We start from the raw sequence: 12,618 nt of genomic DNA on the forward strand, positions 1-12,618 counted from the left end.
CCTAAACGTAATCAATTTTTTTAACCAAGAAAATATGTCGACGAGATTTTACGATGAAAATTTTCCAAAAAAAAAAATTGCGTCACAAGTGGCAGATGCTGAGGAAAGCCCTCATTAGACAATAATCATCTGCCACTTTGTGACGTGATCGTTTTTAATGATCTATAGCTCGTTGAACTCGTATTGACGAGTACTTTCGTTTAAACATTTTTTTTTGATATTAACTCTCTTTGAAAAGAGAAAAGTTAAAATCTCTGCCTATATATAGGTTACTTAGTTCTCCCGTTGGTTGTTCTTTATTCTTTTTTAGGGAAGTCGAACTAGCGTCACGAACCTCCGCTATCGCTTCGGTTCATGATATGCATTATAGCAACGCACCAGCATTTGCACTGCACTTGCATTTTAGTTGAATGAACTTGTTTTTATAAGTGTAAGTCGAATGTATGATACACTTTCCGATTGTGGGATCTGAAATTCAGATATGCGAATACGGGTGCGTTGATTATAGACAACTGTTACACGGTTTTGTGCAAGTTGTTTTTTGTTGAAATTTCATTTCAGGGACGACGATACAATCCTTGTTCTTGAAGGGTTGCCATAGAATATTCAAGCATTCGCTCTAGAATTACGAAAGGTCAAATTTGCTCGCATATTGTTACCTAAATATCCAATAAATTAAGATAATAATTTAGGTAAAAGTTGAATTCCCTTATATCAGACAACAGTAATTACAAAGTTTGACTTATACTCGCGAAAAGTAAAGAGATTTTCGGAGAAATGTTCTGTTAAAGTAAAATTTTGAAAGAGCAGCATAGCAGGTATAAGAGGTATACGAACTGTTTTTCACTAGTCTCTGCACACCTATTGTTCTTTCATTGTTGCCAATGAAAGGTTTTGGCCTTTTTTATTAGCCATATTCAGGTCATATTTCAGTTTGTCGGGAAGTTGATTGTCCAACAGATTCGACATCCGGTACGATGGTGACCACATGACCTAAATGTATGACCTTCATGTGCTGACTTCGTGGGTTAAGCGAAATCTTTGTACGTTTTTCCATGCATGCCTTAAATCTCATATTTGCCTAATTTTATGAAGCTCGGCTGAACTTGAAGATGTTGATTACAGAAACATTATACACATCCCGGCCATCGAACACAGGCTTTCTGCATGGAATTCAATCACGTTCAGTACTTGCTTAAAACAAAGACTTACTCTAGCTACACATTGTATCGTGAAAGAGACCTAATTCAATTTTTTCTTTTATTCTTCTGTTAAGTTTGACAAACTGTAAATTCAAACTTTTAGTAGATGTACGGAAGTAAGTGACATTTACAAAGAAAATTTTAAAATGTACGAAAAATGTGGTGAATGTGACCGTTCAGCAATTTACACCATTCGAATGTTTACCGAAATGATCCATTCCAGGATTAACAGTATCCCTGCGGACATGAAACTCTCATATATATACAGACGTTAAAAGGGTTTTCGGAAATGGGGAGTAATAAAACAAAGCGCATAATGTCTGACACACTCATTACATTATATTAAACTTAAGCATAAAGCTTTCGGTACCCTCTTCACTACACAAAGTAATAATAAAAAGTTTTTGTTGAAATATTTTTTTTCCCTCCTTTTACTAAACATAAATTCATGTCCAGAAGTAACATCTCACACAGTCTATTATATCGATAATATACAGTCAATAGCTTCATCTATGTAGGATTGTAAATGTTTATAAGAATAACAGAGCACAAAAGGCCCTCTGTACCGAAATCTGGTCCAACATGAAGAGTGTACTAAATCACATTCCACTTCAGTAAATAATTTTCTCTCTTTTAGGTTGGAAATGGATCACATTGTTTAGTGATATGTGATATTTTGCCGCTATTTGATAAAGAACTGCAAATTGTATCAGATATGTTGTGGTTTTCCCATTTTATTTCGTATCCGAATAGTTGGGAAAGTGAATTAAGGCAAAGAAAAAGGAACCGTTTCAACAGATTATGGTATGTGGAGATACTTTTAAAAGGTACCTATATGTACGTATATGTATATGTATATGTATATGTATGTATGTATGTATGTACCAGTAAGACAATTTGAAAGTTATGTCGAACAGCGCGTTGAAAGATGAACAGATTTTTTACAGCTTAATGTCGTTAACTTCCTAAAAATTAGATCTACGGATTGCAGTAATAAAACATAGCTAACGCCGACCCGTACGAAACACCTATTCGTATCAACAGCCTTTAATGTGAAACTCTTCATTTCTCTTACTTAATTTTCTTCTCTGCTGAAAAACTATTCTCCCTTTAAAATCACTTACATTATCCACTCTTTGCCTTGTTATCATATATTGCCGGAGGCAATATAGACAGCCCCATACGAAGACAAATTTCATAAATTCCTATTTAAACAGCTGTATACCGCTATATTTACCTATATTTTCCTATAAATAAACATTTCACAGATGAATATGCTATTATATAGCTCTATATGCCTGTATATAGCTCAATATAGCTGTATATAGGTATATATAGATGTCCGTATATGGAATCCCTGAAACCCCACACACATAACAAATTATTTCCATGTTAACAGAAACTCTCTAAGTATCATTTTTCCCAAGATATTTCTATTTTACTAAAATCCAATATGGCCATTTTGTTAGGAGACCGGAAATAGTACCGACGCTTTACATTCGTTAATACCTTTCAAGCAAAAAAAATTCATGAAATTCGGTCAAAATTTACTCGAGATATTGTCTAAATACACCACGTTCACTGTACTTCCGAGTAGCCAGATAAGAGCTCACTCCAAGAGACCTAGCTCACGCTCCGGAGAACATAATTTCATAAATTTTTTTTCCCTGATTGGTACGGTCAATACCTATCTAATAAAGCTAAAACAGACGAAATATGTTCAAATGTGGCCGACCTACAAGCAAAAACTGCTTGCCGCCCTGTGCCTGTTCCACACCAAGGGGTCTAACTCACGAGTCGGTCATCCGATTTCCATAAACTTTTTTTTGTCGATCGGTATTGTAAATACCTTTTATTTGACGTATCACTTACAAGTTTAACGTTTAAATGTCCGGAGATATCTTCGAAAAACCGTAAAGCACTTATTGGGCCACAGCTCGGGAGGGGTCAATCCAAAATCACTCATCTTCGAACTTAGCCTGTCTTTTGACATTACCAAACGGGAAAAAAAAGAATTTTCAAAATCGGATGCGTTTTACTCAAGTTATCGTGCAGACAGACAGACGGACAGACGGACATTTTTTTTTTCGCGGATTTGGCATCTCTAGACAACCACAATAGGTTTCCCCTTACTCAGGGAGTCCAATTCGACGTGTTACAAACGTATGCGTAAACCTATAAGACCCCAGTACTTCGTACGGGTCTAAATATAGAACCGGACGCACTTTTAGAATAAAAATCAAAAATAAATGGAAAATTGACTCGTCCATGTGTATGCATTCACAATGGTCGCCATTTTTGACGGGGCATTATTGTTGGGAATTATTGTTATTGTTGGACATTATCGTTTTTGTCCAAAAAAGCTGGCGTCCTCTATTGAGAGACTCGAGTACTATAAAGAAACCACATTAAGTTCGCAAAATTTTCCAGCCGTTTCGGAGAGCCGGCACTCATGGCCGTGTGGGACCGACGAGTTAATTTGAATACAGATTGTTATTGCAACGGATAGAGGGACTAATTCTAAGCTAATTCGTATTAAAATGGCTCCCCTCGACAACTTGACCACGTAGCTTCAGCCAGGTAAATTCGAAAATTCGACATCTCGAGTACTAGTCCCTCAATAAGAACATAAAAAACAAGGCATCAGAACAGTCGGAGCGTTTGCTGCGACTTAGCCCCGTACAACCCGTAATCCAATTTTGTCCGCAACCATTATACGTCCGTAGCCCTAATAAGCTCGGAACCCTAATACGTCCACAACCCTCTAATGCGTATGTTACCAAAATGCAAGTCAAGTTGCGCATTGTCAAATTTACTGAAACTGTTCATTTTTAAAATTGCGCATAGCGCAATTACGAAAGCCCGTACGAAGTACCTTTCAAATAAAACCAACAATTTACGACATTATTTTAGAAACCCAAAATTTTTTGCCAACTTTCCATTGGGTATTCAATTACCTCTCAAATGAAACAAAAACAAGCAAAATCGGTTGAGATTTACTCGATTTATGTGCAAAAAGCACTTAGGGCCGAGTAGCGGCCTTAGTGCAAGGGCCCAAATTTGAAACTTTTTTTGCCATCATTCAATTATCTCTCAAATGAAACAAAAACTAGCAAAATCGGATGAGATTTACTCGATTTATGTGCAAAAAACACTTAGGGCCGAGTAGCGGCCTTAGTCCAAGGGCCCAAATTTGAAACTTTTTTCGCCACGTTCTTTTCGGTATTCAATTAGACTCCATAAAAAACTAAATCTAGCAAAATCGGATGAGATTTACTCGATTTATGTGCAAAAAACACTTAGGGCCGAGTAGCGGCCTTAGTCCAAGAGCCCAAATTTGAAACTTTTTTCGCCACGTTCTTTTCGGTATTCAATTAGACTCCATAAAAAACTAAATCTAGCAAAATCGGATGAGATTTACTCGATTTATGTGCAAAAAACACTTAGGGCCGAGTAGCGGCCTTAGTCCAAGGGCCCAAATTTGAAACTTTTTTTGCCATCATTCTATTCGTCATTCAATTATCTCTCAAATGAAACAAAAACTAGCAAAATCGGATGAGATTTACTCGATTTATGTGCAAAAAACACTTAGGGCCGAGTAGCGGCCTTAGTCCAAGGGCCCAAATTTGAAACTTTTTTCGCCATCATTCTATTCGGTATTCAATTAGACTCCATAAAAAACTAAATCTAGCAAAATCGGATGAGATTTACTCGATTTATGTGCAAAAAACACTTAGGGCCGAGTAGCGGCCTTAGTCCAAGGGCCCTAATTTGAAACTTTTTTCGTCACGTTCTTTTCGGTATTCAATTACCTTCCATAAAAAACTAAAACTAGCAAAATCGGATGAGATTTACTCGATTTATGTGCAAAAAACACTTAGGGCCGAGTAACGACCTTTGAGCCCTCCCAACAAGCCCACGTTGCATCTTACCCAAAAACAATGTTCAGCAACTTTGTTCTACTCGTCAATACCTTTCATTTGATATATCACAAGCAGCTATTGCGTGCATATTTCGGTAGATATCGTCGAAAGACTGAAAAACACCTATAGGGCCTTAGCTCTGGAAGGGCCGACCCTACCATGCCCATTTTCGAACTTGACCTTACTTTTGTCGATACCAATCGGGGAAAAAAAGAATTTTGAAAAAAGGTTGCGATTTACTCTAGCTAGAGGGGTCACGGACGGACGGACGGACGGACGGACGGACGGACGGACATTTTTTTTATTGCGGATTCGTTATCTATGAACATAACCAAATGCTTTGCCCTTACTGTCTGCTTCCAATTCGACGTGTTACAAACGGCATATTAATCTTATAAGTCCCCAGTACTTCGTACGGGGCTAAAAATCAGAGGTGGTGTCACGACTCTATTTAAGTTTTGTTCAACCCCACCGTGGTACCTACTGTTGTACTGTTGTACTAAGAGAATGTTTTAGAAGAAAGAAAAGCTTCAAAGTTTCGCATAAAACTTAAAAAGTAAACATGGCTATTAATAGCCTAAACGAGGTTCACATTTAGATTACATTTTAATTTAACATTTTGTTTTCAAAAAATTTAAGATTTCCAGCTTGATAATGTGAGTTTAATTAACGGCAATAATTTTAATCTCCTTGATATTAATCGACTCTCCAGGTTAATTAAACAAAAAGTCAAACGTGTTATGCTAGCATGTTAGTGGCATGTTTTGTTGAACGTTGCGTTGTTGTTAGCGAGTGAAATGAACTTTCAACGATTTGTAAAACGGAAGAAGCTCAGTCAATGTGATAGTAAAATCTTTTTGTTAAAAATGTTATCAATTGAAGTCTGTCAAAAGCGTAATTAAGTTGATAAAAGACCCCACCATCCGCGTAACAACGAAATATCAGTAAGCTTTCATCGGTGGGCATGCTTATCAAAGAATTTTTGGTATTTTTTTCTCGATAGTATCGAACATGCCGTACCTTTCGCTTCTTTAAAAAGCTTGCAAAATCGTTCCACTGTACTAGTGCGTTTTCGGGCGTCAGTGAACACGATACTGTAATTGAAAAATGATTCGCATTGTAGGTGTTTTTCTACTGTGCTTGTGTTTAGTATCTGGAGAGATATTTAGTTCTGATGAAATTGGTCGAAGACTTAAAGAGTTTCTAGAAAATGCGGAAGTGTATGAGCAAGCGTTTGACAAGGAGTTTGAAATATTTCTTGAATCTGGATTGCGCACCCAGGCATTCAATGAAACTCTGACACCGCTACATCTCGGTAGAGAGTTTGCATTAACTGACAAAGAAGATATGCCACCAGAATTGTCATTCATGTCTTGTGCAGGTCTGATTGGAACTTTGAATATCTTTGGTCTATGTTGGAAAACGAAATAGTTTGAATTTTCTTACAGTTTGTCGATTGACAGCCGCAACATATATTAGCCAACGTCGTGGCGGTGCATCAGCTGAATCATTAGGTAATGCTGCCGTGACTTTGTGTCTCGAATTGACTACATTCCCGGAGCATGTCTGTCGACCGGTCGTGTTTCAAAATCTGGTAAGCCATTGAACAAACGAAACGCTTAAGCAGCATTGCTGATCCTTTGTTGCCTTGCAGGATATCGTGATTTACATCATCGACAACGTTCCATCGATTAATGCGGCCACATTTTGCTCATTAGTTTTTGAAGGTGATTGTGGTGGAGCTGATCCTTCGCTGGATTTCACCGTATCTGTGGCACCTGGTCCAGCAATTACACAGTCCAAATCGATATCGGTGCCTCGAAATGCGAACGAAATCAGAATTCTTCATTTGACGGACATGCATTTTGATCCACGTTATTTGGAAGGGGGCTGGGCCATTTGTCCAGAAATCGTTTGCTGCAGACAGGATCGTGGAATCGCACCGAATCCAGTTGATAGAGCTGGCCGTTGGGGTGACTATCGAGATTGTGGTACACCTTGGCTTGTGATTGAAGAAACCATTAGACGAATGCGTGAAGCGCATCCAGATGTTTCCTACATTTACTACACTGGTGATAGTGTTGATCATGGACATTGGCAGAGAACCGCTCAAGGAAATCGCGATATAATGTCGAGACTGTACGCCGCTTTCAGAACTCATTTCCCGGGTGTACCCATATATGTTACACTTGGAAATCATGAGGGTTAGTATTTTCGACTAGTCTGTGAGTTCCATCCACTAAATTCAAAAACTTTTTCTACTTCAAGCTCATCCAACGAATCTGTGAGTATTCTCATCGGTTTTGGCGATATTTATTCGGAAGTTTAAATTGGTTAAATGTCCTCTTCTCATTTATTTTAGCTTTGCACCTCCTTCAGTTACAAATCCCACAATGAGATCGCAATGGCTGTTTGACTTTTCAGGTTATTAGGAAGCCAAATTAATTATTCGTTTCACATTTTAAAATCGGTTTCATGCAGCTGATCAATGGGCTCCGTGGCTTCCGCCATCAGCATTGGCAACTGTTCGAGTCGCTGGCTATTACACTGTTCTACTTCAACCGGGATTGCGCTTAATTTCACTTAGTAACACCGATTGTAGCAACAACAACTTCTGGGTGCTACACTCACGTGGCCACATTCAGTCTCAATTACAGTGGTTCCACAATACACTTTTGGCAGCTGAACAAGCCGGAGAAAGAGTCCATGTGCTTACGCACCACCATCAAAACGCTTGTTTCCGTTTCTATTCACGCGAGTTCCGTCGAATTCAAGACCGTTTCCACATGACAATTAGTGCTACATTCGTCGGTCACACCCACAACGCTGAGTTCCACCTGTTTTACGATCGTCCATCAGCAAATCATGCAATTTCAGTGCAATGGAATGCTGGATCCGTTGCGCCGTGGTCACGATATAATCCGAACTACAATCTGTACTACGTCGATCGTCAAATTTTCGTATGTCTGCGGCTTTTTACTGAAAAACCGTCAAGCCAAATTATTTCCGTTTTTTTTCTTCTGAATTCTAGCAAGTCAATGAAATGGAAATTTTCATGTACAATTTAGACGAAGCTAATGCGACGCCAGCCAATCGTCCTCGTTGGTTCAGATTGTTCTCATTCGCACAATTTTTTGGCCTTCAAAATCTGTCACCGGCTTCTTTACACACATTAGCCGAAAGACTAGCAAGAACTCGGTCACTGTTACATCAATACTGGAGATTCCAGGTTAGGGAATCAAGACCACGAGTTCAGGCAGGCTGTAATGATGATTGCTTAAGAAGTCGATTGTGCGCAATGGTAATGAACGAGTTTGGCGATAACAGACGTTGCAACCATTTAACGGCATTGTTTAACGCCAACTAGTGCAATCGTTTACAATAAAGATCGTATTAGCCGATTAATTATGAGTTCTGTGTTTGTTTTTAAATGAATTGACGTCGTAAGTCAGCTAAACATTAAGCATTAAAAAAGTAACAGCCTCATGAGACGCATTGGCGTATTTACGACAAGGAAATTTTTATTCAAACAAAGAACTTGCGGAACAAAGAACGCTTACACAAAGAAATTTCTCATTCATTTGATACTTCCCGCAAGTTGAAACATCATTAGTTCCCGTCATTAGTTCATCCAATAATTCAAATTCTGAATTCTCTTTTGGCGTTGCGGTGCTATACGACGTAACGTTCCGTTTTGTTACATCTTTCATTTAATAGGTTTATTCCAAGTAACTGTTAAGCCGAACAAAATAAACCGAACACGAACCGATGTCATCCATACAACCATATCCACAACTTATCTTCGTTATTTTGACAATTGCATTGTTAATAGTGTTGAGGTTATGGCTCTATGGATAACGGTTTGACATTTGATTTCACCTTGGAAGAGACTGCATTTTGTTAACCGAGAGGGCGTTATTAAACTGACAGACTATCTAAAAACTCATTTTGACCGATTTTCACCGAAATTATTCACGGCGATTCTGCAGAGTATTTTTAGGAAGTTAAACTGGAGTAAAATGGGAATAAAGATAAATGGAGAGTACCTGAGCAATCTCCGCTTCGCTGATGACATTGTACCGATAGCAGCGAATCTAGGTCAGGCTCAGCTTATGCTACAACAGTTAAGTGAAGAGGCGAGCAAAGTTGGCCTCAAGATGAACTTATCGAAAACAAAAGTGATGACCAACATCGGGGACGATAGAGAAATCAAAATTGGTGACACTGTCATTGAACGAGTCGACAGCTATGTATATCTAGGACATAAACTGAAGTTAGGTCTGGACAACCAAACTGCAGAAATAAGACGTAGGATTGGTCTTGCATGGGCAGCGTTCGGAAAACTCAGACTAATTTTCAAAAGCAAAATGAATAATAGTCTGAAACGCAAAGTTTTCGACACTTGTGTCCTTCCAGTGCTCACTTATGGAGCGGAAACGTTAACTTTAACAAAAGCATCCGAAGATAAATTGAGAGTGACACAAAGAGCCATGGAACGGAGTATGCTCGGAATAACACTCAGAGACAGAATGACGAATAAATGGATTCGACAACAAACCAGGGTCGTTGATGTCATGGAAAGAATAGCATCTCTGAAATGGAGCTGGGCGGGACATATTGCAAGAAGGACAGACGAACGTTGGACCAAAAAGATCATGAACTGGCGACCATATAAAAGACGAGCTATAGGTAGACCACCAGAGAGATGGACAAACGGAATTAAGAATATTGCAGGTACAAACTGGCAGCAAATGGCAATGGATCGTACGAAATGGAAAGAAGTTGGAGAGGCCTACATCCAGCAGTGGATAGAAACAGGCTGAAAAAGAAGAAGAAGAAGAAAAATTACCGAATTACAGTCAAAAAGCGATCAGCCTGTAAACGGAAAAGATTAGTCAGAAAACTCGAAATTTTCCGTCGATCAAAATGAATTTTTAGTCTATCAGTGTATAACGTCCCTTAACCGATATCCACGCCATTAGTCGTATAAATTTATACGTCATAGAGAGCTTTTTAGGTCTTTTTTCTTCTAGAAAAAATACCTTATTATGGGCGGTTTGTCTGTCTGTCTGTCCGTCTGTCTGTTTCGAGCTGGATTGACATTCAAAATTGCAAAGCCACCATGAGCATATCAACACCAGGCAAATAATAATTATTTGTTATCTGATCACCGATAGCTCACAGTTAACATTGCAATTCGAAAATTTGGTAGTTGGTAGTTGGACTACCAAGGCTATAATTGATTACCAAACGTAATTTTTGGGGAAAAGATGTTTACTACGCACCGACTGACGAAATTATTCTACATGCTCGCCTATTTATAAATCGAAAATTTGGTAGTTGGTAGCTTTGGTAGTTGGTTGTTGCGAGGTGGATTGACATTCAAAATTAAAAAGCCACCATGAGCATATCAACATCAGGCAAATAATAATTATTTGTTATCTGATCACTGATAGCTCACAGTTAACATTGCAATTCGAAAATTTGGTAGTTGGTAGTTGGACTACCAAGGCTATAATTGACTACCAAACGTAATTTTTGGGGAAGAGATGTTTACTATTCGAGAACCGCACCGACTGACGAAATTATTCTACATGCTCGGCTATTTATAAATCGGAAATTTGGTAGTCGGTAACTTTGGTAGTTATGGTAGTTGCGAGCTGGATCGACATTCAAAATTGCAAAGCTACCGTGAGCATATCAACACCAGGCAAATAATAATTATTTGTTATCTGATAACCGATAGCTCAGAATTGACACTGCAATTCAAAAATTTGGTAGTTGGTAGCTGAGTACCGAGGTTATAATTGACTACTGAACGTAATTTTTGAGGGAAAGATGTTTACTATTCGAGAACTACGCACCGACTGACAAAAATATTCTAACTGCTCGCCTATTTAAAGTTTAATTTATGGTAGTTGACTACCAAACTGGTAGTTGAATTCCAAATTGGTCAAACGTTAGTGGAGATGTTTACTCTTCAACAGCTGTATATCGACTGATGAAGCTATTCTTCCGCCTTGCCTACAAAAAAAGAAAAAAGACCTCACCAGGCTTTAGCCGGTCTATTCTTGTTTCTCCTTTGTGGAGATGATCTGTCAGTTTTTAGCCCCGTACGAAGTTATATATAGGATTACGATGCCGTGTGTAATTGATGGAATTCGAAGCAGACGGTAAGGGCAAAGTGTTTGCCTATGTTCATAGATGACGAACCCGCAATAAAAAATTTGACTGTCTGTCCGTCTGTCTGTCTCTCCGTCACGTCGATATCTTGAGTAAATCAAATCCAAATTCAATTTTTTTTTTCCCTGAAAGATAGTCGAAATAGTGAGGCTAAGTTCGAAGATGGGCGATTTTGGGTCGACCCCTCCCGAGCTGGGGCCCCATAAGTGATTTAACGTTTTCCGAAGATATCTCTGGCCATTTAAAGTCTACACTTGTGGGTGATACGTCAAATGAAAGGTATTTACAATACCGATCGACGAAAAAAGTTTATGGAAATTGGATGACCGACTCGTGAGTTAGACCCCTTGGTGTGAACTAGGCACAGGGCGGCAAGCCGTTTTTGATTGTAGGCTGGCCAAATTTGAACAGATTTTGATGGATTTTGCTTTATTAGATAGGCATTGACCGTGCCGATCAGGGAAAAAAAGTTTATGAAATTAGGTTGACCGGAGCGTGAGCTAGGTCCCTTGGAGTGAGCTTATATCCGGCTACTCGACCGTACAGTGAAGGTGGTATTTTTTATTAATATCTCGAGTAAACTTTGACCGAATTTCATGAATTTTTTTTTGTTTGAAAGGTACTAACAAATGTAAAGCAGCCGTACTACTTTCCACCTCCTAACAAAATGGCCGTCGGCTGCCATTCTAGATTTTTGTAAAATCAATATAAATCGGTAAAAATGATACTTACAAAGTCACTGATCAGTTTGAAGTGAGTAGTTACGTGTGTTAGGTGTTTCAAGGATCCCAAATATGGATATCTATATATAAATATATATAGCTATATTGAGCTATATAACGGTATAGATAGTTTTTTTGAGCTATATACTATCAGTAAATTGTTTATTAATAGGTAAATTACGAAGAGGAACACTAACAAGTTCAACTTCTACCAACCTGTTGAACAAGCTGCTTTCAGATCTGGTTTCAGCACAAACGACCATTTGCAGGTGATGAGAAAGCTTATTGAGAAGTGTCGTGAATACAACATCGACATAGTCTTGCTATTCATAGACTTCGAAAAAGCTTTCGATTCAGTGGAAACATGGTCGATATTGGACGCATTAGACGAATGTAGAGTAGACTCAAGGTACTCCAACACAATTCGATATGTGTACAAAAATGCTACTTCATGTATAAAACTTCATAAGAGCACGGAGAAATTCAGAATCAGCCGAGGTGTAAGGCAGGGTGACACTATTTCACCGAAATTATTCACGGCGATTCTGCAGAGTATTTTTAAGAAGTTAAACTGGAGTAAAATGGGAA

The 12,618-nt window shown here is 38.5% G+C and overlaps 2 protein-coding genes across 3 annotated transcripts in view; one reads left to right on the forward strand and one right to left on the reverse strand.

The window, feature by feature from the left end:
• LOC119073038 (potassium voltage-gated channel protein Shaw-like) overlaps positions 1-12,618 on the reverse strand; it is a 173,350-nt gene that overhangs the window by 66,797 nt on the left and 93,935 nt on the right. The window lies entirely within an intron of this gene.
• LOC119073037 (sphingomyelin phosphodiesterase-like) lies at positions 6,174-8,530 on the forward strand. The gene is made up of 7 exons (XM_037178354.1): positions 6,174-6,506; positions 6,574-6,719; positions 6,780-7,329; positions 7,394-7,409; positions 7,488-7,549; positions 7,607-8,085; positions 8,157-8,530. The coding sequence occupies exons 1-7, from the start codon at positions 6,233-6,235 to the stop codon at positions 8,490-8,492; spliced, it is 1,863 nt and encodes a 620-aa protein (XP_037034249.1). The 5' UTR covers positions 6,174-6,232; the 3' UTR covers positions 8,493-8,530.

Source organism: Bradysia coprophila, unplaced genomic scaffold (assembly GCF_014529535.1).
Source record: "Bradysia coprophila strain Holo2 unplaced genomic scaffold, BU_Bcop_v1 contig_110, whole genome shotgun sequence".
Classification (NCBI taxonomy): Eukaryota; Metazoa; Arthropoda; class Insecta; order Diptera; family Sciaridae; genus Bradysia; species Bradysia coprophila.